The 24025-nt window shown below is 38.8% G+C and overlaps 2 protein-coding genes across 2 annotated transcripts in view; one reads left to right on the plus strand and one right to left on the minus strand.

Annotated features, from left to right (window-relative positions):
* Nucleotides 1-5654: 5654 nt before the first annotated feature.
* On the plus strand, nt 5655-22521 carry LOC113680457 (polycystin-1-like protein 2). The gene is given in 19 exon segments (XM_089185800.1): nt 5655-5726; nt 6919-8688; nt 9301-9423; nt 10141-10196; nt 10731-10873; nt 11297-12056; nt 12623-13019; nt 13238-13435; nt 13755-13925; nt 14609-14734; nt 15173-15370; nt 15552-15803; nt 16006-16278; nt 16744-17187; nt 17507-17743; nt 18031-19215; nt 19218-19469; nt 19844-20012; nt 20221-22521. Coding segments are annotated over 19 exon segments (8793 nt in total). The 3' UTR covers nt 22188-22521.
* LOC113671443 (tRNA-dihydrouridine(16/17) synthase [NAD(P)(+)]-like) overlaps nt 22393-24025 on the minus strand; it is a 28204-nt gene continuing 26571 nt past the window's right edge. Inside the window, exons 12-13 of the mRNA XM_027187640.2 lie at nt 23434-23509; nt 22393-23351 (exon numbers count right to left, since the gene is read on the minus strand). Coding sequence (XP_027043441.2) covers nt 23233-23351; nt 23434-23509 — 195 coding nt within the window. The 3' untranslated portion in view covers nt 22393-23232. The remainder of the gene's footprint in view (nt 23352-23433; nt 23510-24025) is intronic.

Consider the following 24025-nt stretch of genomic DNA (forward strand, 5'->3'; position numbering starts at 1 on the left):
TGAAGTACAATGACCGGATTTTACATTTTTTTTTGAGACTGAAGCACCTTCGACTTCAAGCCTAAGATCGCTCCTATGGAAAACGTCTGTTGAACCAGGTTCTCACCTGATATATGGTTCAGTGACACCGCCAATAGGGAATCACTGAGTAATCTGGTTCGCCAATGTCTTAATGTCTTCAATGTCTTCTGAATGTAGTGTTAACAAGCATCACTATAACTTTTATCAATACCAAGCCCATCTAGTCGATGGAGTGTGACTTTTAATAAACTAAAGAAATTTTATTCGAGATGGATCAAAACAACGGGATAAAACGTTTCTTTACAGCAAGCGGAAGATGCTTGTAATGTTAGCTTCTTGAAAAACCAACACAGTGGCGACATTCAATCGATCAGCCATCAATTCATAATATAAAATTTCGCCAAAGGGTATTGGGTTTCTTCAACCTGCATTTCGTCTTTCTTTCCAACTGATTTCAAAACTGCTCGATTAACTAAAAATAGAGTCAAATTTCCGCAGTAACATTGTGAGGTTCGAAAATTGTTGGCAAATAAAAGTACATTTAAAAACCTATACCCTCTCTTTTAACGTCTGACAAACTTCCTTCATGACCTCAATTGACTTGGCTGTTCCCAGAATGTCGCGCATGCCATGATTTCTATCCAGACCATTAAAAAAACAACATTTTCACAGCCGTAATGCAAAACACTCCTCCTAAATTTGTCATCAATAATTAATAAACTTTATGTCATGATTAAAATTCATAATCACAGATTTCCTTGACACACTCTTTTTCTCAACAACTTGATTCGAGAATACAGATACCACTCTGTGGCCACAGGGGGTTTAATTTAACAATTAAGAAAAATTTCCCTCTCAGTATCAGGCGTGCAAACATAACGTGACATCCTCGTAAATTTTGGAAATCAGGAAATTAGGAAATCACAAAGAGAGTACCACGTGAAACGTTTACAGTTTTCAGGAAGACGTTGATCAAAAGAAAATAATTCCTTTCAAACTTATTACTTTTTCACACCCACAATAATTGAAAAAAAAAACCTCCTAAGCTATTATCATGAGATTCAAGTTTACACCGCATTCTTAGTAACAATGAAGGTTCTTGAATAATTACCAAGAGCTATGAATGACCTTACTTAAAAAGCCACGAAAAAACTTCAGATAAAAATAAAATACAATACAATACGATAAAATACAATGTTAAGATACAATAAAAATGAAAAAATTAACTAAAAGGCAAAAAGCCGCGCAAAAATTGTACATCAAAATAAGCAGTGACCAAATGTGACCCACGGGATTTCGGAGAATTAGGTGAACGCACGCACAGGCACGCTCACACGCTAAAACAAAAGCACTGGCCTTTTAACACGTCAGTTGCGTGTTAGTTACTTGCGTCATTAACTTCGCAGCCATTGTCTCCCTTCGCACGGTAGAAATAAAGGAACGTATTATTTCACATTTGGTATTTTTTTCTTAACAAAAAAAAATGTTGGCCCTCCCTTGCGTTTTAATAAAAAAAAAGTCCTGACCCCCCACCTTTCGATGACTGACAAAAGTGCGACCCTCCCCTCACTACTACATGTTATGTTCCATGCCAGATAATTTGTAATGAAACAAATTTTAAGGATGAGAGTGATTTTCGCAGTCATGGACATACCACTGAAGCAGTAGTGAAAACAAAGAAAGAAAAAAGCTAAGGCTTATTCAGGAGTTGAACCCATGACCTCTGCGATACCGGTGCAGTGCTCTGCCAACTGAGCCAACAAGCCAACTGGGAGCTGGTCATTTTCTGGTTCGTAATAAACCTGGGAAGTGACGAATAAACGATATGACATTCATAAAATGCATTCACAGTCATTGAAATAAATTTTGATATAACAGACAACTTACAAGAGGGAAAAGTGTCCTTAATTTCCCGAGACACGAATATGAATCTAAATTAAAGGTACATGTTGTGTAATTTCTTTTTCTTAATTTCTGTTTTCCATGTTGACAAATAATTTTTCCTTTGAGCTTCCATAGGAAAAACGTTTGAGTCATAAGCGTCTGTGGGTAGATTCTAACAACAATATGAAGCACCGTCGGCTTAACTTTTTTCTTTAAAAATTTTTAAGATTCCCTCAGTACACATCGATCCAAGGTAATTTCTTATTTCTATGTCGCTATGGAAGCATTTCGGGGGTTTCCATTTTTAATTCCCTATTTTGTTCTCTTCAAAAACAGGTGGAAATTTTGCTTTTGGCACGACTTTCATCATTTAAATTCTCTACAATAATTATTGTTTCAAGTGACTCAAGTCAGAATTCATTATTCGTATCCTATTAAGTAATTGATCTGTTATGTAGTTGTGACCGCGGTGACAAAAGCTGCTGTGTGATATTTATCACACTTGGTAATTTAAAGATCGATAACATATTCATCAAGGTAAGGCAAATCCATGATTTTATTATCTTTTCGGGTACATAAGCATTGACCGTCCAGCCTCATATATTTAGATGGGATTCCCTCGTACAGCTACTAACTGTATATCGTTGATACTCTGCTTTGCGGTGTCGGTGGAAGAAGAATGTTTCTTACAACAAGACAGTCTCTAGTGAAAGTCAAGGCGTAAAAGTAAGTAAAATAAACGCATAGTTTACCATTATTTGTTTGAATCTCCAAAACTGGCAGTTTTGCTTTATACAGTCCAAATCTTTTTCTTGATGGCGGTGTTTCAAAAATGATGCAAGTAAAATAATTAACTTCAAATCCTTTCTTTTTTACGGAATACTAATTCTTTTTTTGGGATAGGCTTTGCGTTTTTACCCTTTCGTGGGTAACTTTTTTAGATTCGGACCAAAACCCCATCGATCAAATATTCTTCTTTTAATATCGATACGATACGCACCACCAATCCCGCCAGTTTACACGAACCTTATAACGGTTATGGCTTCCAAGATTACAAGCAGCTTGCACTGCCAGATCACAAAAGTCGTCCAGTGACATGAACCACCGTGAACTGTAACCACAGTAAGGGTCACTTATAGAATTTTACCAAATTCACACATTACCCCAATGAGAGAAAGTTCATTAAAATCACTTTGTCACAACACTTCGAATATTCGATCCATTGAACTTGTCATTGTTTGTAGAAGCACTTTTCTTTTTTTGCCAGATTTTTGACTGTGAAATGGAAAGGAAAAAGGTTCGTGAACGGAGCAAAAAAGAGAAAGTTGTCATTTAAGGGAATGAAATGATGATATATAAATACTAAGATTGATTGCACGAAAATTATCAGCATGCCAATTAATCAAGGCCATTAGCTAACTTATTGAAATTTAATATATTAAAGTTCACACAGCAACCAGGTGGACAATCAGACATAGTTTGATGCTACACTGGTTTGCAGATTTAATGAATGTAACCGAAGAAGTTACAATTCATAGACCCAACGTTTCGACACTCCTGTCTAGTGCCTTCATCAGGGGTGATCTAAATGCTGCAACAAGAGGTCCTTTTATATGATCACTAAATAGTGGCCTTTTTTCTGACGAGGTGTAAATAGGCGTCAGGAAGCAAACCGCCATCGTCACGATTTAAAGGAGCGTGGGCGGAGTTAATATGCCAAGCCTCCAAACAAAGGCGCTGGTGCTAACGCCGATTAGTGGTGATAATTTTAGAATTATCCCACCCAATTGTATGGTTGGTTAGGCAAGTATGCTCCGATAAAGCTGAATTTTCCTTTTTGCAAAGAAAAACCGCTTTTTGGTGCTCTTTTAACCGTGTACCAAACTGGCGTTTGGTCTGTCAGATGTATTCGTTGTCGGAGTCATTGCAAGGAATAGAATAAATGGCGTCGGTTCGTTGTTCTTTCGTGACAGGATCCTTAGGTTTGGCGAAAATATGCCCCAAAGTCTGAAAAGGTTTTTTTTTTTTTTTTTTTTTTCAGACTTTGGGGCATATTTTCGCCAAACCTAAGGATCCTGTCACGAAAGAACAACGAACCGACGCCATTTATTCTATTCCTTTCATCACCATCAAAAGTTAATCGATTGTTATTATAAATAAAAATATGTTTAAATTTTAACGCTAATGATTACACTTTGTATCGTGAATTGTTTTTTTGCCAAAACACTTCTCCTGTCGTAACGTTTTGTTACAAATCTTAATGATATCGATTAACAAACTCTTTGTTATTAAAATTTCCCGACGCTTTCATTTTATAATTTTTGTTGTGTACTCTTCAAAATTTGCAAACAGTTCCAAAATAGAAGTCTCTGATTAATTACTCGAGAGCAGAACACTGATATAAGCATAGTAAGACTGCTGTTTAGAAGTTTAGGTTTATATGCAACCTGGCAAGTTCAGTACATTGAAATAAACAGCGTATGAGCAGAAAATATGATACATCTTGCCTTCTTTGATAAGGATTATCAGTAAATTTTACATTTCTATCTTGCAGTTCAATTATGGGTGTTTATTAATATCTTCGATCTAAAATAAAAAATTACTACATTTATTGACAAGACCTTGTAGATTTTTTCATACGCGCTTGTCACGTTATTTAGGTTTTTGTTATTAATCAGATTTACTAGTTAAGCTCTCTTCATCGGTAATTTTCATGTCAAGATGATCAAAAACGCAATAACATGTAAATGGTAGATGGCAATAAAGATATACACAAACACAAATCTAGAGAAAAAGTTAGAATCCATGTACTTGTTACAATAGAAATTATACGTATCGTTTTGTGGTTTTGAGTCATTTCGAAATCAGTTTTGTCGAAGGAAAAAGTTCTGAAAGCTTTTCATTCACCATTCGCAAAATTCATGTATTATATTTGGACGGGAGCGTTCCTCAGCTGACTCAACAAACTGATGAAGCTTTCTGGGGCTTGTTTAATTGGAATATCAAAGCAAGCAAAAGCGGATGCTCTCTGCGAATAAGCTAAAGTATTTTCTATAAATTCTTGCCGCTTTATCTCAGTTGTGATCTTAGGTTTCGCAGTTTCAAGTTACTTCCTTATCCTTTTTTAAGTCTTTATGGCGGTTTGTGTGCAAAGCATTTTCACATTTTTAAGGAACGATACAGTTTGAAACTAACGACAAAAATTGATACTGAGAAATTCGTTATAGCCTCACAATGATGTTAACAAAATACTTTTGGCTTCTTCATCTAAAAACAGAATAGAAACATGATAGAAAGAAATTCAGAGTGTTGTAAAGCACCGCAGACACACGGCTAGAAATCTTCTCTTTTTTAATTCTTATGCAAGTAAGCGATCTCAGTGTGTCTCCTTACCTGACTGTTTCACTCCTCTTTGAAATTGAGGTGAGTAATGGCAGGTGAAATTTATTCGCTGAGATGCGCCAGTCAGAGAACTTTCCATTACCTTAGGTAATTATAACAATACAAACACATTTCAGACTGTTTTTCCTCCAGCAGCATGAGATGTAGTAACACAACAGGCACAATACGTAATATTTTTTATTGTAATCTACTTCTGTCTCAAGGAATACAACCTTTATAGTCAGTAAAATTATGGCATTATTTGCCAGAAAAAGAAAGCTTGTTGATTCTACAATTTTTCAGAATGTCTTAAACCGCCCAAGTTAAGACATCATCCGTTAGCAAACTTCCTTGCCAATAATTCTAATATGTTCTCACTTTACGCGGATGATTTATCGTCGGCGAAAAATTCAAGTCTATCGGACTTTCTGACGTCGATGGTATACTCGTAAACGTGGCGTTGGTAATCGAAAAATTAAGTTGCACAGTGGTATGTTTTATCAATCCGGCAACGTCAGGTTTTTAGGCTTCAATAAAATCGATAATTGCTTTTTTGCGCACACACATGCTGTTTTGATGAATCAACGAAAATTGACTCTCTTGGAAAAGTGGCGCTGCCTAAAGTCAGTTTACTCCATCAACTTAGCAAACAAGTGATAAGACTGACAATAAGGCGGTGTTCATTAACATTACTTCCCTTGCAAAACAGTTGTGATGCCTTTCCTCTGAGTAAACGCCAAATAGAATGTCTGTAATTATCAATTTGACCGTCCTTAATTACACGAAGCTGGGCAAATAAAAGCCGGTAAAACAACAGAATTAGAAAAGCATTCATCATGTAACGTGACAACTGCTTCGTATAGTATTTTGAAAAATGTCATGATCCTATTTCTTCCTTTCTCGTGTCTTTTAAGACAAATCTCTACATGACCCTATATAGTAAGACTGTTTGAAAACGTTTTCTTTTCTGATGTTGTCAAGCAGCGAAGTAAAGACGCTGAAATGTTAATGAATAGCAAATACAACTTATTTGATAGTCTAAGCGGATGAGTTTTGGCGCGTTCCGATGCCCTAATTTGGTGAAATGACTTAATAGCGGGTGAGTTATTGGTTGACACTGCAAACTCGGGGCGAGATCTGCCATTAAATTAGAGATTTTATCGTCATTATTCAAAAAAATTAATTGTAGAGGGAAATAAGATAAACGGGAGGCTTTCTGTCTTTGAAAAGTGGTTTCTTTGAACGAGGCGTACTGTGTTTTTAAAACGTGTCAGGGCAGTTTTTTACAGATAAGTAAGTTAAATTATTAAGCCCATAACTTAGAATTCACATTGTGTTTACCAATAATTCTCTCATTCACCAGCAGGGTAAATAATACAAAAATTTGCAAGTTCCCTTTTGTCCACTAGTTTCCTATTAACGATAAAGTATTTGGCCGTTTCACGGTTAACGTGCTTTTCAGGGTTCTATAAAAAGCGGAGTGCGTATTATCCATTCTCCGTAACACACATTTGAAGGTCCACAATAACCTTTACTGCAAATGCCTTCTATTCTCATTATTTATTTATGATGTCATTGCGTGGGTAATAAAAACTTTCTTTTTAACTCTAATTTATGTATTTTGCGTTTCAGAGAGTTCAAGCTCAGTGTACTGGTCACCTTCAGCATAAAGAAATAATGGTTCCTAAAATCAAATCAGTCCAATATGTTATCATCTTTGTAATTTTCTTATCGAAGGAATTTCATCAGACTTCCCCTCAGAATGAGATTGAATCTAAATCAGTTTCGTCGTCTAAATCCAACCAGGAGCCAATGCTCCACGTGAATTCAACGCAAATGCCAACTTTGGATCCACAGTCAAATTCATTCGTACAACCAACGACATTACGTCTTCAACACAATTTAACCGTTCAACCCACAGCTTCAACTGAAGTGGTACAAAGTCCCTCAGAAGAGCAAACAAAACTAACTGCAAGTGCAACACCTCAAGTGACTTCATCGTCGATACCAACTTTGGATCCACAAGCAAATTCATTCGTACAACCGACGACATTACGTCTTCAACACAATTTAACCGTTGAACCCACAGCTACAACTCAAGTGGTACAAAGTCCCTCAGAAGAACAATCAAAACTAACTGCAAGTGCGACAAGTCAAGTGATTTCATCGGCGATACCAACTTTGGATCCACAAGCAAATTATTCTGCACAACCAACAACACAACGTCTTCAACACAATGTAAACGTTCAACCCACTGCTACAACTGAAGGGATTCAAAAACCCTCAGAAGAACAAACAAAACTAACTACAAACGCAACAACTCAACTGACCTCATCGCCGATACCAAGTTTGGATCCACAGGCAAATTTATCTGTACAACCGACGACATTACGTCTTCAACACAATTTAACCGTTGAAACCACAGCTACAAGTGAAGTGGTTCCAAAACTCTCAGAAGAACAAACAAAACTAACTGCAAGTGCAACAACTCAACTGACTTCATCGCCGATACCAAGTTTGGATCCACAGGCAAATTCATCCGTACAAGTGATAACACAACGTCTTCAACACAATGTAACCGTTATACCCACAGCTACAACTCAAGTGGTACAAAAACCCTCAGAAGAACAAACAAAACTAACTGCAAATGCAACAACTCAAGTGACTTCATCGCCGATACCACGTTTGGACCCACAAGCAAATTTATCTGTACAACCGACGTCATTACGTCTTCAACACAATTTAACTGTTGAACCCACAGCTACAACTCAAGTGGTACAAAAACCCTCAGAAGAACAAACAAAATTAACTGCAAGTGCAACACCTCAAGTGACTTCATTTCCGATACCAACTTTAGATCCACAGGCAAATTCATCCGAACAAGTGACAACACAACGTCTTCAACACAATGTAACCGTTCAACCCACAGCTACAAGTGAAGTGGTTCAAAAACCCTCAGAAGAACAAACAAAACTAAGTGCAAACACAACAACTCAAGTGACTTCATCGCCGATACCAAGTTTGGACCCACAAGCAAATTTATCTGTACAACCGACGACATTACGTCTTCAACACAATTTAACCGTTCAACCCACAGCTACAAGTGAAGTGGTTCAAAAACCCTCAGAAGAACAAACAAAACTAACAGAAAATGCAACAACTCAAGTGACTTCATCGCCGATACCAACTTTGAATCCACAAGGAAATTCATCTGTGCAACCGACGACATTACGTCTTCAACAAAATTTAACCGTTCAACCCACAGCTACAACTCAAGTGGTACAAAAACCCTCAGAAGAACAAACAAAACTAATTGCAAGTGCAACACCTCAAGTGACCTCAACGCCGATACCAACTTTGGCACCACAACCGATGACTAACTCTTCTCCATCAGACACAGGTGTCGACCTATGATTTGTTTCATATTTATTTACTATTCAGCTAGGTATCCGAGTGACTTAAAAATCAATTCATTCTCGCAGCCGATAATACTCTCATAATTAAACTGATTCAAGGTCTTACTACACAGCCGATGATGAAGTCATGTTTTTTTACTTGCAGATTCTATCGTGCTGAGACAGTGGTCATTAAGATTTTAGGAGCACCATTAAATAGCTTTGTAAAACGGCTTATGACCTTTTTTGCGAAGTTGGCAACTACTAGGACCGTATTGAGAGAGGTGTCTCCTTCAGAAAGTTATCAGTACTTACGTTTCTGTCCGGTTTTACAGAAAGAAAGATCCAGGGCAAGGGAAACACTTTTCCTAGCAAAATGTCGCGCGGAAGTCCCCCTATGGCAACGTTTCTATTTATAAAGTAGACTAGCGAAGGCTTCCAAAAGGGACAAATGATAGCATCATAGCATTTAAAACTTAGGAGAAAGTTTCACGGGTGTGATAAACTGATATCATGATAAGAAGTGGGCACGTTCGCGTTTCGAATTTCAATGCGCTGATTTCAACCGTATGTCATGAGCCATTATCGGTGAAACACGCGCATATGAAAATTGCTGGTTTATCTCCGCTCCACAGCAGGCGTGCGATTTGCCTTTCGGAGGGAACAGTACAATTTCGACCTCAATCTCCTGAACAAAGACTCGGAAGTGTATATAAACTTCGAGACGGAGCTTATTACCGAGGTAAGGCAACCCCTTCATCATGTAACGTGATGTAAAGTAAAAACATATCAATAGGGTTTCACGCTGGGATTCCTCGCTTCACTTTTGTTTTATTATTTCCCTCACAGATGTCAAATTGAGTAATGGACGTCGTCAGTTGACAGCGACGTTTGCCAAATGTTTATGACACAAATGAAACGCTTTATATGCCTATCGTAATTTTACTTAATGCAGCATAATTTTTTTTTCTGTGAGAAACTTTGAAAAGGAATCCATCGAATTTTGGGTACATTACAGGACAGTTGTTCCTGTTACATTTAACCATGAAGGGTAGAGTAGAGAAGTCTATCGTAACTTTCCTCTAAGGAGGCTATTCTGAGTTAGTTAAATCAGTTTGCGAGGGACTTTGGCTGTAATGCGTTGAGGAGTTTGCAATTTTTGGAAGGAAGTGTTGCAAGTACCCCCGATTTCGGGATAAACGCCAGAACACAACGGCCTTTTACCCCAGGGATTTGATGCAGGGGCTCTTATAACCCAGGGATGAGCCGGGAGCCCGAACCACTCTGAATTCTCGAAAAACTTAGTGACCATCATAAACTGTGAAAGTTTGAAAGAAATCAGTGAGATGGCACGTGTCATGCCTTCCCGGTTCACTTGTGGACAGACTTGAATACATTTATTGTAATGTTTTTGGTATGATTGACAGCAGGATAACCAGCTTTTCTTTCTTCTTTGCAGTTCACTGCGGAACTCGGACAATATAGTGTCACAGATGTAACTCTATTATTTATAAGGTAAGCATCTACTCTCTTTCACATGGCCTATATGCGCTCAATTGAATATAGCAACATCTTCACAATATTTTACCTAAAAATATTACCGAGAACGGATCTAAGGATGACTTCAAGATACTTTATGATTATCATGGTGTTACTGATGACGAGCACCGCACTTATGGAAACACATATTTTTATCAATGATTAATTAACGTGATATGTGACGATAAAAGTGTCAGTTTTAGGATTTATTATAGTTTCTTGTGTATATTTTCATTACCTACCTGAGTCTCTAACTTACTAACCATAGGAATCGGTTTATCTCATTAATTCATTGTTTTTGTCCATTTCCCAGAATTACTAGTGTCCTTAAGAAATCAAAACACTTCAATTTTAAAAAACCTTTCAGTGATAAAAACATTTCTAACCATTTCCTGAAAATTTGAATTTTTTCAAAATGAAAAGAGTTTTTGAAAGACATCAACCGACACGTTGACAAAACGAGAATTTTTTTCTTCTGATCAATAATATTTTTTCCGCTTTCTTTGACAGACCGGGAAGTGTGGAAGTTACCACTGTTTTGACTGTAAACGACAGAAATAACATCACAAATGTCGAAAGAGCATTGCACAACTTTAACCAAACTGGCAGAATCGGAAGCATAAAGTTGATTGGAATTTTCTGGAGGGCTGAAGGTGAGAAAAGGGAGCTTTATTTGTAAGAAAAAGAAATATGTGGGTTCAAATTGACGATATTACAAATTGGAATAGACCTCAAAATGCAGGAAAAGGCAACTGCACTGTTTTAAACCCAAAAAATTTCCAAGGAAAGCCCAGCTTTTCTTCGGAAAAGGAGGCCGGTTGGGGCCTTCAAAACAACTCACTCGCTATTCTCAACTACCCTTATGCACCAACTAACGTAGATTTTAATCCTTCATTTCTCACCTCCAATGCCAAAGTAATTAAGTTTAGTTCTTGTTTTGCATTTAATGATTTAATCATTGAAAATTTGTCAATACCGATTGAATATCATTATTGCTGCTGTTGTTATTTTCATAATTGATACTGCAATAAGTTTTGTTGTCGATGTCATGACTTACTTTTGCCTTCTATGCTAAGGTGAAACCTGTCAGCTTCCTGATGTTAGTATACTGAATCTTCCAAGATGGAAAGAAAACGAGATGGTTCAAATTCTTCGCTCCAAAGATTTCATCGTGCAAACATTTGTGAATAAAACAAACTGTAATCCACCACAAAAGCTGCTGTTTGAGTGGCGTTTATCCAAGTATAGTGTGGACCAATCAAATAGCACTATCATCGAAACGACAACCACGTTGAACTCAAAAACTACAGAATGGAACTTGCAAAAGCGACAGCTTGGTTATGGCCTTTATTTTGTGGATTTTAAAGCAGCCCTTGAAAGTAACCCACCGGCAGTAAGCAGTACTTTAGGATTTTTTAGCATCACGAAATCTCCAATAATAGCCAATATATTAGGAGGAAACAAAGTCACTCGGGGAAAGGGAAGTGTCATCACTTTGGATGCATCAGCAACTAGGGACTCAGACGTGGAGCCTGGTAACTACTCCTCCATGCAGTTCACGTGGCTATGTAAAAGACGAGAAGAAACTTTTCCCACCGGCCCTCTGGCTTTGGTTCCAGTGATTACAGCTTCCTCGAGCCCAGGAGGAGGCGGTTGTTTTGGGACGGGTGTTGGGAAACTAATTTCTAATTTAACGGTGGTGACATTAGAAACATTTCAAATGACTGTAGATATGTCCTATGACGTCAAACTTGTGGTAACGAAGGATGACCGAGAGGACGACTTTGTGCAAGAAATCAAGATTGTCAGCGGTAGCCCGCCGAACGTTATAATTAGGTAATTAATGGTAGTTAAAAGTAATCAGCCAAAACGAAATTTAAAGCACTGAACCATAGGCCTAGAGGTTACTTGGTTTGATATCAATCTGCTCTTCGGGGAGAGTGTAAACGCTCCTCTCACAAACTCAAGAGAGATATGTGACTGAATAACAGGTCGGCTGAATAATCATGGCGACAGCAACCACGTGGAGGGATTAGCGCACGATTGAATCTGTGTATCTCTCTCTGTGTGTGTAGAGCAAATGTTATCATGTTAACTGTGCCATGCTAATGAGAAGAGGCCTTAAAAAGACCAAACAGATATACACGTCTGCTAACTTAATAACTTATTTCACCTATTTTTGCTATTCTTGACCAAACATTAGTCCTCTTTTCGCTAAGTGAGCATCTATGGGCTTTAACATACCATTTACCTTGTCACCTGTAAGTGACCTTACTGAACAACCCCTTAATTATCATAGATCCATTCACCTCATCAGACACAGGGTACATAATTAAACAACCCGTCTTGTTTCAAGGTAAGGAATTTCAAACTGAGCTTCCATATCTCTTCTTCCACTGCAGGTGCCTCATCAACTGTGATAAGATTGCAAGTGAGTCGACGCGAATCAGTTTGACCACCGAGTGCAGTGGGGATCCTTGTGAGAGTGCAAAATACCACTGGCAATTAAACGTTGTTAATTCCAGTGGCGTTCAGGTCAATGAAAAGCAACTGACTGACAAAGCAGAAACTTATCTTAATTCCACTGGCATCATCATAAAGAAGAACCAACTAGGAGAGCTACCGCCAGGCCACTTTTATCAATTGAAAGTCGAAGTTTCACAACAGGGTGAACCCCCAGGATATGCCACTTACCAGTTCAGAATTAACGCCCCACCTCAACATGGATCTTGCAGCGTGACACCAACAAAAGGAGAGGCTTTGAAAACAAAGTTTATCTTTGAATGCAGAAATTGGCAGGTGAGAATATTGGAAATAAAGCGAAATGATCAGAACGTCCGAGGAAAAGGAGTCACCTTCCAACAGTAGTAGATGACATTTGTCTAATTAATTATGTATGCAAGAATTTGACCATTTCAAGTCAAGCTTTGTTTCGCCTAAATTTTAAATCTGTTCGGTTTTCAAGGCGAGGAAAGTGAACTTATTATTCTTCTTTCTCCATATCTTTTTCTGTGTAGGACCGAGATAAACCAATTACGTACCAATACCATTACAAAACCGAGGATGGCCTGTTCACAGTAATTTCATATGGCTCAGAAAGTCTTGTCAGGACAGTGCTACCTCCGGGGAAGAAACAAGATAATTATAAGATATATTTTGAAGTAATGGTGTCTGACAGTTTTTCTGCTGCAAATACCACCCTTCTTGAAATAGAGGTAAATGCTCTGATATTTTGGAAAATTTGTTTTTTGGTACGCCACAGACAACGAAGGACAGACTAAAACAAAGTCAAGAATTGCGTACCATTTTTCACCCATTGTAGAAAATGAGAAATTAGCCTCTGATTGATGTTATCTTTTAACTTTTATAGTATCCTGTAAGTGTCTTGAAATTTTAATGCATCAATGGGATTAGCGCTTTAAGTTCCTATTACTACGCGTCATAAATTCCTACAATTTGGCCTCAAAAAAATTCAAGAAGTACTCAGTGATAGTGCTATAGATTTCATTCTTCACCGTCTTTAACGTTACCCAGGTTAAACCTGCGCCCGCTGGTGAGAGTCTCAGCGAACTAACCGTCGGCAACAGCAGTCGGTTCAACCAACTAGTCCAATCAGGAGATGTCCGTGGCGCCACACAACTAGCAAATGCCGTGCTAGAGAGCGCTGAACAGAGAAAGTCAACTACTGCCCAGGAAAAGATTGCTGTAGGTTATACATTAACACCCACACATTTGATCACCGACAATTCATAAATTCATGGGAGAAGGGGATCACCTCCCCTACGGTGTAATTTAGTATTATCAACTGAGTTGATAACGTAAATCAGCTACCGTAAAGAGTTCAAAAGCTGACGTTTTGAGCGTTAGCCTTTCGTCAGAGCGAAGGGCTAACGAAGGGTTGACGAGGGGCTAACGAAGGACTAACGAAGAGCTGGCGAAGGGCTAACACTCGAAACGCCAGCTTTTAAACTCTTTACGGTGGCCAATTTAGGTTTTCAACTCAGTTGATAATACTTAATTACCCTGTTATACTCTCTCACCGACTTACCACCACAGTTTCTCTAGAAACTTACTCCCTTCATTTATTAACTTCCCTTACGAACTGGCGAATAATCATTAGCGGTGCGACCGTGAAATACTGAAGGATAAAAAAATCTTATTTGGAGTTCTAAGTTCTTCTTTGCAACGAAGGTTTTGCTTTCTGACCTCAACCCGTTCCCTCTTTTTTGTTAAATGATCCTGCTTGAACCTTGTATTTGCTTGATCACACGTATTGGTGAGAATGAAAATCTCCGATAAAACCATAATGTAACATTATGTAACAGTTAGAGCAATCTGTAAAAAGGATCAAAAGTATGTTAAAAGAGCCATTTGACTTATTCCTATAGATTAAAGATTCTGTTGTGAAGACTGTGTCAGAGATACAAGTTGGCAATTTACAGTCTTTGACTCAGGTGACGTCAGTTATTGCACGAGCAACACTGGAACCCAGCGAGGTGACATTCGACACTCAGGTATGTGTTACGAGTGTCAATGTAGAGCAGGGTTGTTCCTAGACTAAAGTTCAAGGATCTAGAAACTTCTCTAAAGAACAAAATTAAGAACCTGAGTAAACCTGAGTAATTACGTACGAAAGAGAACGTTCCAGAATGTTCTTACACAAGAAGGTCACGGCTGGATGACTTCGGGTTCTAGACTGTTCTATATAGAACTGTTCTAGAATGTTCTAGGACTTAATTTAGACAATTTTTTCTAACAGTATGTATCGTTTGGATGAAGATGACCACTTACTCAACACGTGATATATTCTTTAGTACATCGATGTAATAACATTTCAATTTGTTATTCTAAACACGCGGTCCCGTTTCAGTGCTATTCCTCAACTGACGATCAAACTTGCAAGGGCATAATTCGAAACTTTTGACAAAAAAACGCATTTTGCTTTTCACCAGAAACTTGCACTGAAAACACTCACCTCTATGACGTCACTTCTTTCGAGTAAGACGACAGAGGATTATGCTTCAGAATATGTCTTAGTTGAGGAAGGAGGAGAGAACCTGGTACTGAGCCTCGGAAATCTTCTCCGTTCCACTGCCCAGAAAGCTAATGTTGTCAGTCAAACAAAGGAGCCAGCGGACGTACGATCTAAGGTTAGTTTCGAACTTACCGAATCTGTTTGCGCTCTATCCCAGAAAAATGTGACTGACATCATGAAAACAATGTTTTCTTGAGAACCTGATCAGAAGGTCAAATAGATCATTTTGGAACAAGTTAAACCATTTAAGGTAATATCTTGGCACCTGCAAGCATTTTTTAAATCTAATATTGCAGAGTGAAAACATCTCCAGAGATACGGAGAAACTCATTGATGACGTTGCAACAGCTCTGTTGTCAAAGATGACGGTGGATCAAGAACCTCGCCGTATTGATACTAAGTCCATCAACATGGAACTAAGCCGAATGAGCTCCAGATCAAGGGGAACCAGTGCAGACTTCACAGACGATGATAAGGCAGGATTTAAATTTCCTCTTGCTGCCATAATTGATGACAAAGCGACAACTCCTAAATATATAGATAGCGTGGTAAGCTTGCATTGGTTTCCTTGAATGTAGTTAGTCCTGTATAAGACAAAAAGCGCGGCGTCTCTAGAACTTTAAACTTTACTTTAATATTTTCTCTGGGTTTACACATACTCAGAATGCTTTCGTAAACGCCATCTCGCACCAGAACTGCATAGTGTAAATGCTGAATAATATGTATTCACAATAGTCGTGTATTTTACAGTTGACGATGAGTGCTTTTAATCCTTTCACTTGGGATAACAGTTCAGCTGTTGTCAGGGATTCTCATGTCCTTAGTTTGAACCTTAAAGATGACGAAGGAGAACCTTTAATAGTCAAAGACAGCAGAGAGGATATAGAGATCAAGATTCCACGGAAAGTGAGATTTACTCCGGAGAAAAGAGTTTCGTTCTTTGTGAAGCCCAGCAGTGAGGGGAAAATGCAATACCATGAAATAAACTCACCAGGTGTAGGGGGGAATGCTCTACGGCTTCGAGTAAGTAATGTTGTCTAAAACGTTTATTCAGAATCTTTCGGACACACGTACGTGAGCCGCTTGATTGGTCGGTTGCATGGTTGGTTGGCTGACCACAGTCCTGGTCTTATTTGAGCTTTGGACAAATTGATGCACATGACGACTGAACATGCGAATTAAAAATAAATTCGATGGGATCAAAAGATAAAAAAAAAACAGTAGGCTCTGAAATGGAAGATGAACCAAGCTGGAAAAGTCTGATAGAACCTTAGAAAAATTCATAAAAAAAAAGAAATAAAATACTTAAAACGTAGCAAAAAGCACAAAATTGTTCACAAATTTTGATCAATAGTGCAACACCCTAACCAGTGAGCTACGTGTAAGTATGACTTGCATTAAGCTGATCCATCTCTTGGAAATTTCGATAAAAAGTTCACATAGCAAAATCATTCTGCCAGGGTAATCAGTAGTAAAATCTGTTTTCAGATCACACCAGAAAGACCCACCATCTTTAGGGTGTTTGTGCGACAAGGTCGGCGGCCAACTGTCACAGAATACGACCTAACCAAGAGAATCCCCGATGAGTCGTGTTCCATATCTCCTCAGGCTTCTCAGCGTGGTTGCAGCGAGGAAGCTTACGATGTTGTCTTGTACCATGAATTAATCAGTGAGGCGGGTAAATACTACATCGGTATATTATACGAAGGAGGCAGCGTTAGACCTCAGGGACGAAAGAAACGATCATGCTTCGGAAGTGGTAGGCAGAAGAGGTCGTGTGTGGAAGTTAAGGATCCTCCAAGACCCGAGAACAAGACAATAAAGCCTGTTTATAACTCAAGAACAGACATGAATTACTCGATGAACATTTTGGAGGAGAGTTGCGTCTTTTGGGACAGCAGAGAAGAACACTGGTTGTCGACAGGATGTAGAGTAAGAGTTTTTGAAAAAAATTCAGCTGCAGACATTTTTCTTTCCTCTCATACGACAATCTTTTTTCTATTTGGTTGACGTTTGGTAATCTCTTAGGCAATTTACGTACCTAATAACATTTCGTCGAAGGAGCTAAATGAACGTCCAGAAGTTCATTGATTCGTGTTCTTAACTGATCAAATGTCTTTAAAAATACGTTACCACTTTCGTAGATTTGATTAAATTATCTTCCTAGCTGTGAATAGTAATCTTCTCTACTTCAATGACGGACAAGAGCAGTTGACTTAAATCTTTACAGTTTATTTGTCTTTTATTTAAGGTAGGACCAAAATCTGATTTAGGATCCTTACACTGCCTGTGTAACCACTTAACGTCATTTGGAGGAGGTGTCCTGGTGATGCCTAACACGTTGGATTTTGATGTCGTGTTTACAGAACTCGGACGACTCGACCAGACTGGAAACATTGCTGTCCTTTGTGCGATAATCATTGTGCTGTTGTTGTATTTGCTTGTGGTCATATTCGCAAGGAAAGCCGATAAACGAGATCAAGCTAAGGTAGCTCCTTGTTTTTGTAAACTGAATTCAAAGTCTCAAATATTAATTCTCACGAAATTTTTTTTTGTGCTAAATTACGTCTTCAATATTTGCTCGATATGCAAGGGTCATTTGATCTATGAAGTAACACCTAGCAATATTATGAAGATACGCCTCCTCACCTTTATGAAATCATCTTTTCATATTTCCAACTTACATTTTGTGCTTTCATACGAAAAGGCGAATTTCTCTTTGACACCCTGAAGTTATTTTTTTCAATTATCGTTATTATTTATGCTTTTCCACAGGGAGGCCCGGCGTTCCATTTAACTTTGACCCAGGAGGCCTCTTACGGTTACGATTTGACCGTGGTAACGGGAGTCTGGAGAGAGTCTGGGACGGATGCTAATGTCGCCATTGTCATTCATGGAAGCGAGGCGGAGAGTCAACCCATAATATTACAAAAGGACATGATCAACTCCAGGAAAATTTTGGCCCGCGGAAACGACGATAGATTTGTTATTCATTTACCAATGTCACTAGGCATTGTGCAATACATCCGTGTTTGGCATGACAACTCAGGAAAGAGTCCTTCTTGGTATTTCAGCCATGCTGTTGTGAAGGACCGCCAAACAGGGAAGAAATGGACATTTATAAGCAACAGTTGGCTGGCTTTAGAAAAAGGAGACGGTAAAATTGACAGGATTTTAACACCTCTCTCTCGTCGAGAGATGAAAACTTTTAAACACTTTCTTAACTCACGAGGCTCAGAGAGTTTTTCTGAGGGACATTTGTGGCTCTCTGTTGTAACCAAGCCACCGGGGAACAAATTCACACGCGTGCAACGAGCTACATGTTGTTTGTGTCTACTTCTGTCTGCCATGCTTGCAAATGCTCTTTTCTACAGGACTGAAAAGACAGAAGATCCTACCATACAGATTGGTCCATTGAAGTTCAGCTGGAGGCAGATTGTGGTGGGCATTGAGAGCGCTCTGATAGTTACTCCTGTGAACTTGCTCATCACGTCGTTATTCAAAAATAGTGCGAAAAAACCTTCTAATACAATTGTGACCAAGCAGGAAGATACGCCTGAGCCTGTGCGACGCAACAGTTATTCTTCCTTAGGCTGCGAAGAGGACACAAGCGGCGTGAAAGCTGCATCGAAAAGTAATACTTCCTTCTGGACAAGAACACGAGAACGAACGTGGGGCAAAACCAAAAAGGACTTCATTTGTCCTCATTTCTGTATGTACATTGCTTGGTTTCTATGCCTTGCTACTGTGTCTGTATCTGCGTGCTTTACTTTTTTCTTCAGCTTAATGTGGGGAAAAGACATTGCAAACCAGTGGTTGTCCTCTATGTTAGTTTCTTTCACTGAGGATCTGTTCGTTCTTCAGCCAATCAAAATAGTTCTTCTCATGGTTCTAGCCGCATGTTTCCTTAGCAACCGTAATGACGCTGACTTTCGTCATGTTAAAAACCACGAGACAACTGCACAATTATCTCTTTGGAAACAGAAGTTGCATGTGACACCCAAGGTAGAACAGCTGAAATCCCGGAGGAAGCTGTGCTTGAACAAGCCAGAGAATACAGAGAAAAGGAGGCAAAGATGTATTCCTTTGGTAGAGAACTTGTGGTGTATCTACTGTTCTTACTGCTACTAACAATCGTTTGTTACGGTAACAGAAGTCACCATGGATATCTCATGACTAAGAATCTAAAAGACACCTTCAGCAATTATTCATTGGTAAGTATTCAACAAAGCTAAAACAAAGAGGAATTTAACTAACTTTGCTTAGTCCTGAGTCTCTGTGCAGATTTCTCCTCAGTCCTATAAAAAAATAACCTAAATTAAGCATAATTATGCTAGGACATCAACATTTCGATACGAAGATCACCGGAGTAATTCTGGTGCTCCTTTGCATGAAGTGCTTAAGCAGAGTTTCAAAATTAATGAAGTATAGTAGCCTTTTATGCCTCGGTTGATTGCCACGTGTCAGCAATTGGACACTCGGTTTCGTACAAACTGGATCTCACAAATGCAACAAACTGCACCGACGGTCATTCGAATAAAGTGAAGAGAAGTAAATCATTATGTGAGCTCTTTCGGTTCTTCTTCAGGCCAAAGACCCCAGGATCTTTTGGACTTGGCTGAATCGTCAGTTTGTGAATGGCATTTATGCTGGTAAGTGGTACAATGATGAGAGAGTCAAAGAGCAAGAGTACATTGGTGACAAGATGTCCATTCTCCTGGGAGTGCCCCGTTTAAGGCAGCTGAGAGTACAGAAAGGTATGTCAAGTATGTAAGGGTGTATAGTACAAATCGCTCTCTCAGTAAAAAAAAATAGAAATTTGCATTTTCTGGTTTTTATGTCGCTTGCGTATTTCAAATTAACTAGTACTGTCCAATGAAGACAACGTTCTCGAAGAAAACGTTTTAGAAGCCATCGTTGAACTACAACCAACGTCGCTAATATTTCCTGGTGTTGCTGTTTTAGATTCTTGCTTGATTCCGGATGAGTTACAAGAGGTAGTAAAGCACTGCAATGACTTCTACAGCGTCGACGAAGAGGACAGAACTCATTTTCATCTACCTGGATGGATGCCATTTACAGGCTCAGTTTCGTGGGCTAACTTTTCAGATCTTTGCCCGGCCCCATGGCGTTACGTGAAAAAGGAAAAGATCCAGAACTCGCCAAGCTGGGGTTTCTTTCATGTTTATGACGGAGGTGGATACATAGCAGATTTAGGTTATAGTAAACTCACTGCTGACAGAATTATTACTAACTTGAGACAATACGACTGGGTCGACCGCCAGACCCGTGCAGTGTTACTTGAATTCTCCATTTACAATCCAAACACAGGATACATCAGCATATCGACATATCATTACGAAGTACTCCCCACTGGGTACGGTAATCCTTTCGCAAAGATCGACACGCTTCTAGTGACGAGCACGGAAACTGGTTTCCACCGGTTCTACCTGATTTGTCAGTTACTGTTCATCCTCATGGTAATCTTCTTTGTGCTAAAAGAGGTTTATAATATCTTTAAGCAGAAATGTTCTTATTTCCGAAATGCATGGAATTGGGTGCAGATTTTGCAAATCATTTTTTCTTTTCTGGTGGTAGTTTTCTATGTTTTAAAATCACAAATGGTTCTGAAAAGTGTCGTAAAAGTAAAGAAAAACCCTTTTGCTTCTGTAAGTTTCGGGGAGGCCGTTGACTGGAACCACGCAGAGAATTCCGTTTTAGCTCTGACGGTTTTCACAACAACTGTGAAACTTCTGCGCATGATCCGGTTTAATCCACACGTCAGCATAATGATGTCATCACTTCGTTTATCAAGAGGATTACTCATGTCATACTCTGTGATATTTGCCATTATTATCTTCTCGTATGCTCAGTTTGGTAGACTAGCTTTTGGTGAGTACATGCTGCGTTATTCATCGTTTCAAAGAACGGTGTTTTCCGAATTTGTCATGTGCCTCGGCGGAAAAATGGACTTGGAAGAACTGCGACGAGCGAATCGAGTTCTAGGTCCCCTGTTTGGATTTTCTTTCCTTACTCTTATGTCGTTCATTTTCGTCAACTTTTTTGTTGCCATTCTAAATGATTCTTATGAGGACATCAGAGAAAATACAGACAAACAGTCGAAAGACTTTGAAATGCACGACTTTATATTGGAAAGACTACGTGAACTTTTAGGGTTTAATAAAGAAACTGAACGAGAAAATGACAATGATAATAACACTGACCTGCTTGAACATCCAGTACCTCAGGAAAATGTCCCACATGGAAAACTAACATTAACATCTGTAGTCGTCTACTCTCAGAGACTTCGTCATATGGCGAGACGCAAACAACTGCGAATTTCCAAATTAAAAGAGGAGAACGATGCTGAAAGAAGAGCGAACGTGGTTCGATTTGAGTGCGAGAGACCGGCAACAATGGCTGATGTAGAGACACGAAAAAGAACAATTCAAAAACTAAAATGTGTCACATCAAGCTTGTTTATCATGAAGTCCTTAGCGCAAGAGAGGATGTTGGAGAGAATGTCTGATTTAATCGAGAAACTTGCAATGGACGAAGTGCAACGAGATGAAGAGCTTCTTTTTATAATCCGGTTTTTACTTCTAATGAATATGAACTTCGACGACTGTTCTAGTATACGTGGCCCAGAGGAGACTTCTTCACTCGATGACATTGCCATTTCTTCATTGACAACACCGTTATCTTCGCCAATATCCGGGATCGACAAGACAAGAGGTGAACCGGTAGATACCTCTGACGATGAAACGTTAGACCTTCTTCGAAGAAGAGAATTTTCGCGTCCGTTGCCGTATCACTTGAGGGGTATGGAGCTTCGTGAACAACTCCGATCAACTTTGGCAACTAAAAGAAGTAAAAGGTTCAGGCCGAGGCCGTCGAACTCTTTGATCTATAAATACTACTCGTTCCTTTGAATGCGGGTTTTCAGAAGACAACGACACTTTCCGAAAATCCAAAATTATCTCTGTTAAGGGCCGGTATCAAACAGAATGAGCTCATGTTCCTTAAAGGTTCACTTTCCAATTATCACAATTATCCACAAGATCCTGATGATAATCTGCAATATAATTATCTCTTAAATAAAATAGTATCGTGATAATAGTATCGCTTACTTTAATATTTATATCTGCCGCACAACTTTATTTATTCATCATTCGAAATAACAACAAAAAGTAGGTCAACAACAATTCGATCACATTTTCAAAATGTAATTCAAGAGCAAATGTAACAATAAACTCATGTTCCTTAAAGGTTCACTTTCCAATTATCACAATTATCCACAAGATCCTGATGACAATCTACAATTTAATTATCTCTTAAATAAAATAGTATCGTGATAATAGTATCGCTTACTTTAATATTTAAATCTGCCGCACAACTTTATTTATTCATCATTCGAAATAAAATAACAACAAAAAGCAGGTCAACAACAATTCGATCACATTTTCAAAATGTAATTCAAGAGCAAATGTAAGATTTTCTGAGAATTTTAAATCGGTTAATACGTAACTAGAAGAAATAGAAAGCATTGACGAGTAACGGTTGGCACAAAAGCTGCAAAGTAAACTTGGAGCGCAGGATAAAAAGAACTCTGAGTGATGGGAATGTCTTTCAAGGTAGTTACTATAAATCACAGCTATCTTCCGTCGCGTGCAAATACCTCGGTGCATTTACAGTTGTGGAACCCTATAACAGCTGACCAAAGTCCCGTGTTACAATTTTGGACTGGACACGAATGTCCTCCCCAAGAAATATCGATGAAACAAATTTACGCGAACAGAGCATATTTCAACACATTGTGGTGGTTACATACTAATACAAATTTCTATAGTCATTCTCGCGTGTATAGTTGTCAATGAGATCATTCTCAACGAAAGTATATCGCAGTAAGAAACCTCTATCATCAGTCTGCCAGCATATGACTTGGAGAGTATATTTGCAAGTGCAATAAGATGTATGTTAGCTCACAATCTGCGTTTGCTGTACCCTTCCTGTTTCAATATCGGTTTTCGTAGAGAGGTCATTGACAGCTTCTTTCACAATGGTAGCGTCGTGTCTCTTTAAACGTTTTCGGTGTCCTGAAACAGAAATGACGGAACGAATCGTGTACTTTTATTTTGCCGATCCGATAAAATTTTAACACTGATCATTGGTAATTACCTCGACAGTCCGTGACTCCTTCATTTACTTTGATGTGACAACAAGTCCGACACAAATCGAATACACATTTCAATCCCTGAAATGAAAAAGACTCAGTTTCAGGTTTTAAGCGCTATACATCGTTACAGCCACGAACTTCACAAAGCTCACGGGCTTCAAAATTTACTGATGAAGCGGCGCACATGTCATTTCAGGGAACTATAAAATACTAATAAAATTTTAGCTGATGCAGAATGTGAAGGGAGAGGAGGGAGTGGCACAATAGGAACACACCCCCTCTCCCCCTCCTCTTTTCGTCTCTCCTAAAGACTTATTTTGGTCACGTGGTCACGCACGTAAGGAAATAAGAAAACTTCGATGCAAAACAGGACTTAACATTGGCTGCAAAGAGACTACCTTCTGACGTTAACCATGCAGGCTGAATTTTTACACCTAGTCCAACTTTACAAGTGAAGCGGGGCGCATTTTACCAATGATGGGTCAATAATGCAGTGTTATTCGCGTGTTTAGGGTACTTATTGGGCTAACTTCTCAACAACGTGGCTAACCAGTTTCCGGCTAATCAACGAAAGGCAAGACTCACAGTTAAGCC

The sequence above is a fragment of the Pocillopora damicornis genome, chromosome 10 (assembly GCF_964200805.1).
Source record: "Pocillopora damicornis chromosome 10, jaPocDami1.2, whole genome shotgun sequence".
Lineage (NCBI taxonomy): Eukaryota > Metazoa > Cnidaria > Anthozoa > Scleractinia > Pocilloporidae > Pocillopora > Pocillopora damicornis.